The 15,055-nt window shown below is 40.8% G+C and overlaps 1 protein-coding gene across 2 annotated transcripts; it reads right to left on the bottom strand.

The window, feature by feature from the left end:
- Positions 1 to 444: 444 nt before the first annotated feature.
- Positions 445 to 5,571, bottom strand: LOC120742485 (zinc finger protein Gfi-1b-like). 2 transcript variants are annotated; one of them, XM_040045815.1, is made up of 6 exons: positions 5,311 to 5,571; positions 4,231 to 4,507; positions 3,815 to 3,984; positions 2,298 to 2,441; positions 2,035 to 2,200; positions 445 to 1,934 (listed from the first exon to the last, which is right to left on the bottom strand). In XM_040045815.1, exons 2-6 carry the CDS (start codon positions 4,487 to 4,489, stop codon positions 1,738 to 1,740), a joined length of 936 nt encoding a protein of 311 aa, XP_039901749.1. In that variant the 5' UTR covers positions 4,490 to 4,507; positions 5,311 to 5,571; the 3' UTR covers positions 445 to 1,737. The 2 variants fall into 2 exon arrangements, with proteins under 2 accessions (XP_039901749.1, XP_039901750.1); XM_040045816.1 differs by lacking the exon at positions 5,311 to 5,571 and having other exon boundaries at positions 4,231 to 4,703.
- Between the last annotated feature and the right edge of the window lie 9,484 nt (positions 5,572 to 15,055).

Here is a 15,055-nt window from a genome sequence, read left to right as displayed (position 1 = left end):
TTCCATTGTACGCTTTCCTTTTTGGGACACAGGCTGAATTAGGGAGCGGTTTAACTTTGCCTAATTTTCCAGTGTTTGACAGGAAAGCAAACACTCATTTTCAAAGTTATGTTTAAACAGTCATAGTGAAAAAAGTTAGACTTGGCTCTTGGTTTTATCGTTACAGGATCATATAAGCCTGCAAATTTCAACTGTATTTTTGGTAAGTTGGAAAGGTAGATCAGTCCTTGTCACATTTATAGTGGTAAAATAAAAGGACAGTTGAATAATTAAACATCCATCATCCACATCAACATAATGAATATGAAATAAAGATGTAAAGAACATAATAACTCCATAATATGGCCCAAGCCTTGAAAAGGACAGCATATTTTAAGATTGGAAAATATTGCTTATTTTTCCCAAAATTACCATGAAATTGCTCGCTATCCAGAATTCATTCACAATATTTACATCTGCTTAAAATTACTTAAATTTACTTACAGTATAATAAACTTTTTACCGCCTTATACCAGTGTCACTGTCTTTAAGCTTTTGTAGCTAAATATAATTAGATTGTAGTTTTAAATAAAATACACTGAAATTACATTTAATTACAGGGGACTTAAGCTCTCAGTCTACTTTGATATTTATTATTGTCTGATTTGATACATTTAAAAATAATAATACGTGATTAACGGAAGACTGACATGGACAGGAGCTGTGTAGGGACAAAGACTCAGCAGCTCTCGTTTCATGTGATAAAGAAAATGGTTTTAATGATGGTAGCCTCCTTTCATGTCTTATGGTCATAGTTTAAAGCACGACATCACAGGAAAGCAGCTGCATAGAAACATTGACATTTTGATATGAAAACGCACATTTGCAATTCAGCCCAGCAGCCTGTGTTATAAATATGTGTCTCATATTTGTAACTAAACTGCTGAACCTGCTGACATTTGGGTGGGATGTGATCATTCTTAAACTTGAACTCTGGGTAGATCTTCAGTACACTTTAATACACATGTGCTCACATAAGCACGGCCTGTCTTGGAGCTACCTGCTAAGATAGATGGCTGGTTGGTGTAGAAAGAAAACAGTTCCTGTGTGATTTTTGTTGGTTTTTCTTCTCAATTAGCCATTGCTGCTGCTTTAAACTGCAAGACACCAATTACTTCAATTAGCTTAAAGATAAGGCACACAACTCTGCGGCTGATATACCAAAACAGGAAGGATGTCTTTTGTTCTTTTTTAAGCGACTGACCACTTTAATGTAACAATATTGCAACTTTAAACACTTTTACCAAATGTGCTGTTGAAATGGTAACAAAGTGTTTTTATTTTATTTTTATAAAGCAAATTCAAACTAGACTTCATGTGCATGCAGTAGTCAAGGGGAATCCTGTGAGTGATCACCGTGAGTCATCTGTGTCATGACCCAGCAGCAGGACATTAAGCATGCTCTTCAGTCAGTAATGGGACAATCACGCACAGGCGCACGTATATTGCAATGGAAATAACATCTCATTACCTTCGGAACACGTTTGCTTTGCAAAAAATCTTTAGAAAATAACCTTATCATCATTTGTGAATGACTTTTGGGAGTTTTAATCAAAGATGTCCCTGTAGAGTTCTTCAAGCAAACCAGTCTGCCTTTATTCCCTTCTAAGCATGTTATTACTAAAAGCATATTTTTCAGACTTTTACATTTACAACAGATGTCACCCTGCCCACTTTTACTTTCTTTGCTTCATGGGCTCAGGTTTGAGTGTACATGTCCCCGTAACCACACTGCGTCTCTTGGTGGCGCTGTAGATCAACCCTGCGCTGGAAGCTGAGCTGACAACGGGGGCAGCTGAACGGCCGATAGCTGCTGTGCTTTCGGCTGTGGGTGATGAGGTTGGAGCTTTGGCTGAATCCTTTACCGCACACCTTACACACATGCGGTTTCTCACCTGAGCAGATGAGGGAAAAAAAGGGGGCAGGAGAACTTTTTTTTTTCAGAGCTGGAGCATTTAAGAGCAAGGTTTAAATCAAACTGTTGCGTTCACCCACCTGTGTGTATGAAGGTGTGTTTCTTCATGTCTGACTTCTGGTGGAACCTTTTGCCACAGTACTGGCAGGGGTAGGGTCGAGTGTCTGAGTGGATGAGGAGGTGGGTTGACAAGGTGGACGAACGCTTGAACACCTTTCCGCACACCTTGCAGCCAAAGCTACGCTCCTGCACATTTATACACACAAACACACAGCTATTAAGAACCATGTTGATTAGCTTGGTTCAGCTTATTATGAGTCTGAGTATTATCAGGCTACTGTACCTTAGCTCTACCATAGCTGCTGATTGTTCTGAAGCCAAAGGGCATGTGGGAGATGTCTGTGGCCGTGGGGGATGTTGCCAGTGGAGAAGAGAAAACATTACAAACCTGTAGACCACCTCCTGGTATTAAGACTTCTGAAAGGGACTGTGGGAGGCAGACAATGAAGAAGAATACTAGTGAGAAGCTATTTAAATAAGGGGAATTTAAACAGCTCATCAGTATGGAAAATTGCTTTGTATCAAAACGCCATTGCCTTGGAAATACGATTGCAACAAGTAATCAGTGTCTAATGTTAGTGTACTGTTGCATTTCATTTGTTCGATCCATAATAAAACAACGAGAGGCACTTGTAAGCAGATTTTGGCACCGAGGGCAGAGCTGGGCTGGCTGCTTCCTTCTCGTCTCCAGTCGTTGGGTTATAACTTACCTCATCTATCTCATTTCCCAAAATGTCAAAGCATTCACAAAACATGATGAGCTACAGCTGTGCCAATTCTCCAGTGGTGCTCAAACAGTGTGCACAATCATTTAAAAGTGCAATTGTTTTTGTGAGTAACCAAAGTAAATGGCAATATTCCTTGCAGGCTGCATCTGACTGGCGCATGTAGGTTGATGCAATATTGCATGAACTGTTACTTTCAGCTTTCTAAGCATGCTCTGCAAACACTGCACTCACTCTTCGTTTGTTTCCAGATGGCGCCTGTTAAAGCACCTCGATTGTTTAAATTGAATTTCATCTTCAGCAAAACATTTGAATAAAGGTAATAAAAGGTCTTTTCTTAATATTTGGAGAACACGCGGGTTAGGCGTCAGCCAGCTTTGCATTAATTATCTATTATAATAAACCTTTTGTATTTGCGATGCTGCTAGAAATCACAATAAATAGTTAAAACTTGTGAACACATACCGCTGTTATAAGCAAATGTGTCATCTGTTCAATAATAAGATGTGCCAAAAATACATTTGTCATATTTAGAAATTATTATAAAGATCCTCAAATATTCCGTATCATTCTGTCCAGGAGGGCACTAGCAAATATTTCCAGCTCACACAAACAGGGTCAACAACAAAATCCTGTTTTGTTTTGTTTTTTAATCTTTTATGTCTTTTTATAGACTATTGAAATCAGTGTGAGCTCAAAAATCCAACATCAGCTCCAGTTAGGAAACAGGACAGCTGATTACAAATGATGTTCAATTTAAACAGCATAAACGTTTTTTAGACTGTCATCGATGCTGATTCAAAAAGCAGAGAGATTTTTCTGGATATGAGCTTCCAACTTAGCATACAGCTTATGATCGTATACGAACGCGTGCATTCTAAATGCAAACAAAACTTTCTTATCAATAAAGTTTTAGAGAGATCAGGACTCATTTCAAATTCCTCCTCATGAGAACGCACAGACAGATGAAGCGGTTCAGAGTATTCTCTCCACTTGTGATTTCTTTTTCTCTGTGACACTGATAAGAACATCAACAGCAAAGACTAATAATTCTCACAACCCACAGGCCTCCTACCTTCTCGCACAGCGGGCAATCAGTGACGGGGGATTTGAGGTCAGTGTGCGATGTGTGGTTGACTAACATGAAGACCAGTCTCTCCAGCTCTCGCTCTCTCTCAGATGCTTGGTGTCTGTCTGCCAACCACGGCGAGACCAGCAGAGGAGCATTTATTTTCTCCAAGGGGGCTTTTTTTTAAGAATGAGAATACAAATGTCATTAGTTCATTGATGTGTGAATCATTCTGAACCATTTTTGCATTTCATTTTGTGGCTTTGAGTACAAGAAAAACAAAGAACTTTGGTGTAACCGGAATCCGTTTGGTATTGTTTTAAATAACAAGCCACATTGACACACATTGCGTATTTACTGTGGTAGTATTTCAAGCTCAGGTATACACAGACATACACAAACAATGCTAGAAATATTCATACCTGAAGGCCAACGGTCCTGCGTGGGGTCACTGTGAGAGCGGACCGCCACCCGACTCCACGGCAAGTAGGCTTCGGCCGCAAAATCTTTGACCCCATAGATGGGGGACGAAGGCTGCGCAGCATCTTCAGGACGTCTGCCGTCCCTTCCAGCCACTGGCACCTCAGCATCTCTCTGGGATAGGCACTGCTGTCTAAAGGCATCCTTAGACGGGCTGAGGAGGTGAGTCCTTTTACTCTTGACGAGGAACGATCTTGGCATGGCAGAGTGTCGACTGAACTGATGGGAGGCAAAAAAAAATCATGTATCAGAAAGCTGCAGGAGTCTGATAAGCCAACTCTTTCATGTCACTTTTAGAGCCTCGTGCACTTAGATGTCGTGCACCTGTACGTGTTCAGTTACAATGCCAAAGCTTGAGGTTTCCTTAAGAAATACAGCCTGCCACCTGCACAAAGCCCTCAGTGAGGATAACCCTGTTGTGGTGTCATACATCTTCTAAACTGACACTTCTGCTACTTTTTATACTTTTATTTGAAGTGCAAACAATATATTTAGATGTTCTCTCTCTTTTTTTTAAGAATAATAACAGCAGCGGCGCCATTAAGGATTTTGACCTCGCATGTTGACTCGCACGTTTTCAAAATGAAACAAGTGCGTACACAAAACAACTGATTCATATTGTGACCGACCTTTTTTGTTTTAGTCACCACATAAGGGGCGAATATTTGTAGCTCTGAAATTTAGCATTATAAAATTTCATTTATTGAACAAGGAAGAGAAGATCCTGAAAATGAAAACAGAAAACACAACTAGGCGAGGCAACAGCATGGATGTAAAACTAGTTTATTTAAACTTGCTAAAAAATGTTGCCTCTAAATCTTCCGCTAGCTTTAGCCTGAGTGACAGTAGGTAACAATATTTTAACCTCGCTATCTACTGAAATAATATCCTGCACAAATGTCACAGTGCACCAGATGATTACATTTGTCATGTTTTAGGTGCAAATAGAAATGTGTAAAAATATAGCTGAGATTAACTATGACACAGTAACAAGTGGATACCAGATAAATTGCTCTTCTTACCTCTGTATTGCGCAGCTGGATGTTGAGAGTGTTTCTTGTGTCCTTGTAGTTGACAACGTCCTCTTTTCACTTTCTCACACCCATCGACTGATGACATGACACAAAGAGATTTGATTTGATTTTGAAAGGCTGCTGAACATTGTTTGACTGGAGGCACGAGGTGGCAAAATGCCCTGACCCGTTCGCATCTATTAGTAAAAAATGAGTTATTTTCACTGTAAGCATCTTTTTAACAGCCAGTTTTATAGGAGTTTTTTGTTTTTGTTGTTTTTTTTTACCCCAATAAAATACAAACCTAAACAAAAATAAATAAAGAAATAAAAATGTAAAATTATAAAAGAAAGGGTTGATCAGCTGGTGTCTTGGGGCTATCAGTTAAGTTGTCATGATGCCAAAGTCACGATGAAACCTTATTTAATGTGGGAGAAATTTGCTTGTGTCACTGCTGGATTTAATGACTATATATGTGGGCGTACTTGTAAATACACCAAGCATTCTCTGGAAAGTTTGAATATCTCATTGTTCTCATGTGAACATCTGAACCTTTACTTCTGAGACACTGAGGTAGCAGTTACACAGTAGACCTACCTGTCGTGTGTATGAGCGTGTGGGAGTGTTTTATGTGGTGTCCCCCTATCCCACACAGTTTTAGTTTATATTTTTATTTTTTATTCTTCCCTAAATTATACCTGAACCCATACAGCTAACATTTTCAGCCTTAAAAAACCTTCCATTACATGGTATAATCGTACACTTTATGTGTAATCATATATTTTTTAAGTAAGCTACACTTTGTAAATGTTTAGAAGGAATTAATCATGTAAATAATTAATAAATTATGTTGTAAATAAAATAAAGGCAAAATAGCTGAGTCACTGTGTCGCTTATTCAACTTCCTTCTTCTTCTTCCAAAGACAAGACGCACCCCCGCCCATCTATACAGTTACCAGAATTAACTAAAATAACCAAAGTAACAAGTTTGAAAGAGGTACTAGAGGCGATTTGTTTTTAAAGCATTGCAAAGGTTAGTCGAAGTAGAAGTGAAAAAAGGGTTTTCACATTGTTATCATGCACCAAATCTCTATCTATGTGTTTCGGTGCTTCTTCATGAGACGATTCCTCCTAGACCAGCAGGAGCTGAGCAGCCAAACTTGGCAGTCTTCTACGTCTTTAGACTCCAGAGGGTTCTCATCTACATCAGCTATGTCATCATGTTGCTTGGCAATCATCTGATCCATTTTTTTTTACCATTTAGACACTCCTACTGTTTTAGTTTCATATCCACAAAAGCTGAATTATGCAGGATATATTATGACACCATCTCGTTGCCTAGCATTCACCTAGCAACTGGCTAAAATGACTTGTTTTTATCATATAAATTGCATCTGCTGCCCCTGTTTTTTGTGTTTTTCTTTGTTACTTGTCTCAGTTTGCCAAACGCCTGAACAGGCCAAACTAAACTGCAGCATGGAAATGTACAAGTTCTTATAGTTTACAAATACCCCAACATTTGAACACACTTTACAAACATGTGACATTTTTGGTGTAAAAATGATCCCAAATTATATTAATTATGGTTCTCAGAACCAAATCTACAATCTACAAGAAAAGTAATAAATAAATATGCATATATATGGCAAAGGCAAAAACTAGTGCTTTTCACTGTACATCAAACACAGCCTACCTTCCTTGAATTGAAGGGGAAGTACTTTACCCTTTATGTACCCAGCACAGCATAATCTATGTCTGCTTTTCTCTAAAACGCTTAAAGAAGACTGGAAAAAAAATAATCTACTTTATCTGTACTGATATCACAGAAATCAGTATCATAAACTAATCAGTTCTTCATTTATCTTGATCATAATAAAAATACCACGTCTGATAAAAACACCCTCCCAGGGAAGATCGGGCTTATTTCGAGTGACAGAAGAGAGAAAAACATTAACCAATCAAACTGAAGGCACAGACAGAAATAGATCAGAATTTCACAGCTCATTCTACAGCTTGCATGTGCGAATGCTAAGCAAAAGCGGAATCTCTTGAATCTTTGCCCAAATTTTAGCCCCAAAAATGTTCAAACCCCTTGACTGACAGCAGAAAAATTCTTAAATTGTACTACTTACAGGCTTCAAGATGTTACTATTCATAAAAAACACTTAGAATCAGCATATGTGCAGATGGCATGTAAGTTTAGTAGAAGCCACAGCACTTGATCAAATGCAGATTATAATTAGCCCAGATGTTAGCTTGCCCTGTTTGTACAGCTTTTAACAGCGTGCCCCCTGTGGGCATGACGAACTCTCGGCTGTTTCTCTGAAACTTACTTGGGAAAAGTACCACACTTTTCATATCTCATAAACTCCACACGACCTCTCAATTTTACACTATTGCTTATCATTTTACAAGATGAATACCCTTGTTTGTCTGGAAATGTCAGCCACAAAGAGTAATTAAATGTACAAGATGAAAACATCTTCTATCATCTATCCTATCTACCTTTGTATCTAAGGTATGTTAGTCACTGCTTAAGAGTTCGACTGTCATTAACAACAAAGAAGACTTTGAAATTTCTTTGACTTTTTTGACTTTTTTGCCAAATTGTCAGCAAAATTGTCAGAATTCCCCGCTGCAAGTTCTCACTGACACAACTGGAAAAAATGGCATTTCTGAACAGATATCTTCTGGAGCCCGAATCTGACCTCAGACTGAAATCAAATCAAAGGCACATGAACTGAAACCAACGCTTTTCTCCGTGTGGCTGTATTTTTTGCAAGCAACTCATCTGACTCCTGGTGTGAGCAGCACAAACTGAAGCTGAGTTCCCCTTGATGTGCACAAAGACAGGCATGTCAGAGCACTGTGGTTGATGTGGTGGGGGGCTGGCAACCTTTTCCCAGGGGCTTTCAGGGAGAGCAGACGAGAGGAGTGCAGGGAGCCGAGACGGGCTGGTGGGTTCGGTGGGTTTTCAACTTCATTTGTTTTGGGGGGTTCAGGGGCTGCTCGTTCCCCCGATGGTGGCAGAAAACTGCCTTTCTAGGAACCTGAAACCTGAAGCAGAGCGAGGCAAGAAAAACAATTGTAGGCAAAAGTTCATTTTCCTTTTGTTTTGATCCAGATGTTTACTCGCTGTGATAGTCTGGAGTATAGTACTTTATATTTTACTTGTCCTTTATTATAAGGTAAACATGACATAAGTACTACAGTACCTCAAGTGACTACACACACACACACACACACACATACATATATAGTCTCATTACATGTGGTATAAAACTAGCATTATAGCATTTCACACAAAGAACATTATACCAACAGTCACGCCTGGTGCTGGTAGTGTGATGGCAGACTGGGGTTTCAGTATCTGGATGACTTTCTGTATTGATGGTACCATGAATTCTGTTCTTTACCCAGAATTTATCTTTCTATGTGATTTTTTTTTATTTTCTCGTGTTAGTCTTTTAGTTAATCTATTCAGCGGTGTGTCCATTTTATACTTCCCTTGTGAGAAACTTCAAATTAACTCTTACTTACATTTCCTTGCTCCAGTTTCTATCCTTGCACTATCATACTCTCCCCTCTATCATCTGTATGGCACAAGTCGGGATACCAACTTTCACGTTTTGACAGGATACCTCAGGAGGTTCATTGTTGTCAACAATGGCGAAAAGCCTGGTGTCAGTAGATGCAAGCAGAAAGGCTGGTCCAGGATGCTTTGGTTGCAGAGGCTGGGGCTGCAGAGGGCAACAGGCAGCTCTGGAGGCTGGGGTTGAGGCTGTGGCCTGGTTGCCCTCACCCTCGCAGCTGGGACAGGTGTAGTGTGCTCAGTCTCTGGGTTTGCCAGCCCACATTCAGTCTCTCACTGGGACCTAGCAGCGAAACACTCTGTGGGCCCAGTGCTGACTGACACAGGTACAGAAACAATGTGCACCTAGCAGCTCTTGTCTTTAGTGTCTCCAGTCTTTGTGTTAATCAATCCAGGACGGAACCTCAGAGTGGACCTAGCATTGATTGCGCTCAGAGCTAGCCACAGCCTGGTTGACTGACCCAGGTGGGAAGACCTTCGGTGCTTGGCTTCTGCTGCAGTGTTCAGGCTTACCGAGGCGTTACCAGCGACCACATTTGCTCTTTGAGGATGGCAAAACAGATAAAGCAGGCTCAGAAAGGTGGCTAGCTATCACTGCAGCTGGTGGGTGGTTAGCTGGAAACATTAGACAGGGGAAGAAATGATGGCAGGAAAACTGAAACTCAAGGGATTTAATTAATTACGGAAGATATTTAATAATAAACAGAATCTGAAAGTTGAAAAAGATAAAGACAGGGTCAAAAACCCAGGACCATCACACATTCATGCTCAAAAACTCTCTAATGTGCCTGAATTAAAGCAGTTGTGCAAAGAAGAGTGGGCCAAATGTCAGTATGTGTTGCTGGAGGATGCAAGGTACAGACGCAGAGGCAGATGGAGGCTAACAAAAGGCGAGCCCGTTATTGAACTGATGAAAAACCAACATGAGACAAAACAGAAATCAAAACAGAACCCAAGTTTGAACCAATAAACTGACACAGAGAGACACATCGGTACAAAGACCATGGGACAAAATGATGCTGGTGAACTGAACATTACGCTCTGGCAAAGACGATACACAGGGGAGAACGGGGCAGAGAGGAAACAGGTGGGAAACACAGCGAGAGCAAATCTGGAATAATGAGACGAGGGAAGCTAAACTCAACAAAACACACAAGGAAAAAGAGACCTTCACAGTAAAACTGGAAACTTGATAGTGGACAGAAATTAAACGTGGAGACAGAATCAAAGACCAGACAGTCATGGGGATCTGACTGAGGGAACAAAGAGATCACAAAGGGTAATAACTAAATATTACATAACCAAGAAGGTGAACCAGAACATAAACAGAGCCCACAGAGGATATAATAAATGCTTAAGGAAACTATCAGTCATATTAATATACACAGAAGACCCAAATAAAAACATAAGAGATTCTCAAAAAGTCAAGGAATCACAAAATTCATTAAGAAATTACAAACACAAAAGCCTGGGTCCATGACCCGGGAATGCTAACATAAAATTCCTCTGCAGACCGTTGGAAAGACCCATCGCCAGATTCACTGTAGTTCTTACTGCAAAGGGTGGCACAACCAGTTATTACGCTTACAGGGCAAATACTTTTTTACACAGGCCCAGGGTAGGTGTAGCACACAGACCCCAAACACACACACACACACACACACACATTTGGATTCTGTCCTTATTTATATTTCCATGCACACACACGTTGGAGGTGTTTGCTCCGTTCTGTCACACTCCGACTGTCACTCTCTCAGTCTTAGTCCAACTACCCTCCTCCACACCCCAGCAGCTACTAAAACAAGGGAAAGAGGTCATTACACACGCACATACAGTATGTGTGTGTGTGTGTGTGTGTGTGTGTGTGTGTGTGTGTGTGTGTGTGTGTGTGTGTGTGTGTGTGTGTGTGTGTGTGTGTGTGTGCTGTCTCTCTGTGTTAGCCAGAACCATGAACTTGGATTGGATAAGCAGAAGAGAATTAATGGATAGATATTTAGCAGCATAGTTCCCAGAACTCTTTCAAAACAGATACTACTTTATGAAATGTTTTACACCAGCTATTTATTTTATGGGTCAGTTTTGTATAATTAGACACCACTGAAAACACTTGGATAGTGTCCTCTGTGACCTTAAAAGCCATTTAAGCGATATTTTTCTAAGATTTGTATTTCTGCTACATAGGGGAATAAATATTGTAATTAATTGGTCACATGGGTAAAATCAGTACCACAAAAGGGAGAACGCTGAACAGAAAGTTGCGTTTTGGGTGCTGATGTCATCCATTTGGTTTTATCACATGGTGGTTGCAAAGTCTCTGATAGTGATGATTTAAGTAAACACTTAGCAGTGAGATAAAATGCAAGAACAACAAGTGACAGATTATTCTTCAGCTTAATCTAGCATGCAGTTGAGCTCCATCATTAATTATTATACATCAGGTTGACAGTGCACCAATAGTAAATCCATTATATCCTTCAAAGTTGCACCAGACCATGTGAGAAAAGTCAGCTGTGTGAGCAACACCTACATCAGGTTAGTCGAGCTTAAAAACTACAGCTTAAGATGGATCACTTTCCATAATATGTGATGTTCAGAGCCACTGAGCCAGACAGCACATCTCAGTGATGTTTCTGGATATTCTGCATATGCAGCAACTTAATTACGAAACAGTCTTTGTACTTTTTTATAACTGGCAAGAACAGAGTGGGTGTATCTAGCACATTTAATGACATCATTACTTCAAATGAATCGTTATCGACGATCAAAGGAAGAGAAGATTCACGTTATCAGGCAGCCTCGAGGTCAGCCTACAGTCTCGCTGCTGTTTATCTGTGTAGCTGCTGTGGCTGGTGGCTTGCAGTGGTTTCAGTCAGGGGACTTGACGAATGAAGCGCTATGCCACTTTCTCACGGCCAACAGCTTCTCTTGTGTCTACAGTTTACCCCCACCCACCCGTTTTACACTCATTTCCTCGCAACTTTTTCAACTTTCTCTCACTCTGGTTGGCAAAAAAGCAAAGGTTATGGACAGTTCAGGAGTTTCTTTTTTAGCTGAGGGGAGGAAATCGTAAAAGTTTAACAGCTTTGTGAGAATTTGATGCCGATGTTGGTAATGTCCTGAGTGTGTGTCAAGTAAGCGCTTCGTCAAAGTACGAAGCGCTATATACAGTAACATAAAAGGGCGCAGCAGTGGCAGGAAAAACACCAGATGTGCTTTACGATATGATGCACTTATGTTGTGTAACACTGTATCTATAGCCATGGGAACTGGTTGCTGTAGCTCTCAATATTATACTATATTACAGGGCCATGTACAAAAGCAAAGCCACAATACTTCCAACCAGGCCTGTGCCACCCACTGAACAGGAAGGAGGTATTTTGCTGAGGTATTTTCTTTCTGTGTTACCGCTTATCACATCCTCCTACTCTTTTCAATCAATTGCTGTCAGATTGAAAATGCCACAGATTCAATTTAAAACCAAATTTTCACATTTTTTCCATTTAACAAATTACTGAACCAGAAGAGTTTGTAGTCTTACCACCCAACTCAGCGCCACTAAACTAACTATAGCTGCCACTACTCTGTGTAAGGAGGACAAACAAATTATGGTAACTATGACAATATTGGAGACAGAAATTTTCTCAAATTTAGCAAGCAAATGGGCATCCCCACTCCTACACATTCATCCAACTGAGATTTGCGTGACTATGACAGAGCAGGGTTACAGAAAGGTAAGGGGGTGTGAGAACTCATCAATGACAAGGTACCCAAGACAGCTGCTGCCTACATCCCCAGAGAGACTCTAAATATATAACCACAAGCTCTAAAAGGAAATAGACCTGTGATTACAGGCATACCAAAAAATTTATTATCTGGGTTTTTCCAAGTCTTAAAGCTATCTATGTACAATCTTAGAGTATATTACACCGTCTCTATTTCTTTAACAAAAAACCAAATGCAAAAGCACTGCAAACCATGATTCGGCAGCTTGCAGAACCATCTTTAGCAGTAATACATTTTCTGTGTATCTTTATGAGTCCCATGAATCATTGTGGAGGAGTTTTGGCCTGCTGTTCTTTACAGGTTTGCGGGTATTTGTTTATGCACAGCTATCTTAATGTCCCTGACTTTGAAATGGCTGTTGCAACACATTGATGCTTTTCTTTTTCAGCCATTCTGTGGTAAATTTGCTCCTCTGCTTATTCTTGTTACATGACCCAGTTTTAGCCAAGCTTTACCGAGCCAAGCATTTGACTCGAGAATACTTTGGTACACAGAGGAGTTCATGGTTTTCTCACTTACAGCAATGTGCCCAGGTTCATGTGGGCACCTTCTCCACTTTGGTTTCATCTGTCCAAAGAAGTCTTGTGGTTTGTTCAGATGCAGCTTTGCACAGCTAAGCTGTACTGCTGTGTTCTTTTTAGAGAGAAGAGGCTTTCTCTCATACTTGCTCAGTCTTTTTCTAATCGTGGTGTCATGAACTTTAACATTTAAAATGCTGACTGAGGCCTGTGGACTCTGATATGTAGCTCTTTTTTTCTTCTTCTTTTTTGAGCCTTACATGCAGGGCTGGATTGGTAAAATGACATACTGGTAATCTGGCTTAGACGTAGTTCAAACTAACTTTTTTTCTTTGTCGATATAATCATACAGGCTATGGGGCAGCTTTAATGGCCACTCCTCATGGTCCATTAAACATGGATCCTGGAATGCCTGGAACTGTCCACAGTACCCTAAAAGCCTTCATCAGGAATTTGATGGGGATGTGGCGGACAACACTAGAGGCCAACTTCAAGCCAAAAGCACAAGTGACCATCGAGTGCTGGATTACCAAGGAGATGCTGTCCCTGCTGATGTTCTGCACAGGCCTGGACCCCACCAATGGATACCTGCTACAGAATGGAGCAAACATCAGTCACCTCCTCTACATGGATGACAACAAGCCGTATGCCAGGAGTGAATGAGACATCGATTCCCTGATCCATACCACTAGGATCTATAGCAATAACATTGGAATGTCATTCAAGGTGGGAAAGTGTAGTCGGATGGCAACAAAGAGAGGGAAGGTAGTCAGAACTGAGGAGATTGTACTAACAGAAGGCAGCACTGCAAACACTGAGACAACAACACGTACCTAGGAAAGCTGCAACACCACATAAGCAAGTCCTGAGGAGTCAGCTGAATGGGAAGAACAAGACCTGGGCAATCACCACCTACACCCTGCCAGTCATCAGATAGCCCACTGGGATAATACGCTGACCAAAGGAGGAGACAGAAGCCACTGCTGAGTGGAAGGAAGGGCTAGTGAGTATCAGAACCACTTTCCAGGACAAAACAGCAAACATCCATGAGTACATCAGGAAAATGGCCAAAACTGATCATGCCCTTAGTGAATACCTCAGGCAGCAGAAATTTGAGAAAGAAGAGGAGCTAGAGGAGGAATTGTCATGAAATGACAGGCCCCTGCACGACATGCATCGGCAGATAGAGGAAGTGGCTGATACTGAGAAATCCTGGACTGAAAAACCGCACAGAGGCACTAATCCTGGCAGCACAGGAACAAGCTCAAAGCAGAAGCTCCAGCAAGGTTGGGGTCTACCACACCAGACAAGACCTCAGCCACACCCTGTGCAAAGACGCTCCGGAGACAGTCCAGCACATAACACCAGGGTGCAAGATGCTAGCAGGCAGAGCATACACCGAACGCCAAAACCAAGTTGCTAGTACAGTATACAGGAACTAGCATTGTTTTCATTACTGACACTGGATTGCCCAATGAACTCTCTCTCCTACTTTCCTTCTGCGAGAAAAAGAAACTAGAATTCCCCTTCAGCTACACCATCAGTGGTACCACGAACAAAAAGTAGTAAAATGAGTTCAATTATTCTTTGCAATGCATTTTTAAAGAGAAAATAATGTGATTAAATACTGTATTTCTCTCTTTTTTTGCATATACATCATTAGCTTTGCTGTTTTGACCGATCATGGTGGGCAGCCTGGCTCAAAACGCCAGGGTTGGGGTGATTTTGCTGGGATCTGGCATCTGTCCTGAACATAGAATGATGGACTTCAAATTGTTTACACCTCATATACCACCTTTCCTAGATTGATGGACAGCAACAGTTGCTTATTTAGGGTTACTGCTGGTGTCTTTCCTCCTCG

The sequence above is a fragment of the Simochromis diagramma genome, unplaced genomic scaffold, assembly GCF_900408965.1.
Source record: "Simochromis diagramma unplaced genomic scaffold, fSimDia1.1 OVJJ01000150.1, whole genome shotgun sequence".
In the NCBI taxonomy this organism is placed as follows: Eukaryota; Metazoa; Chordata; class Actinopteri; order Cichliformes; family Cichlidae; genus Simochromis; species Simochromis diagramma.
This window is presented reverse-complemented; position numbering and strand designations above follow the sequence as displayed.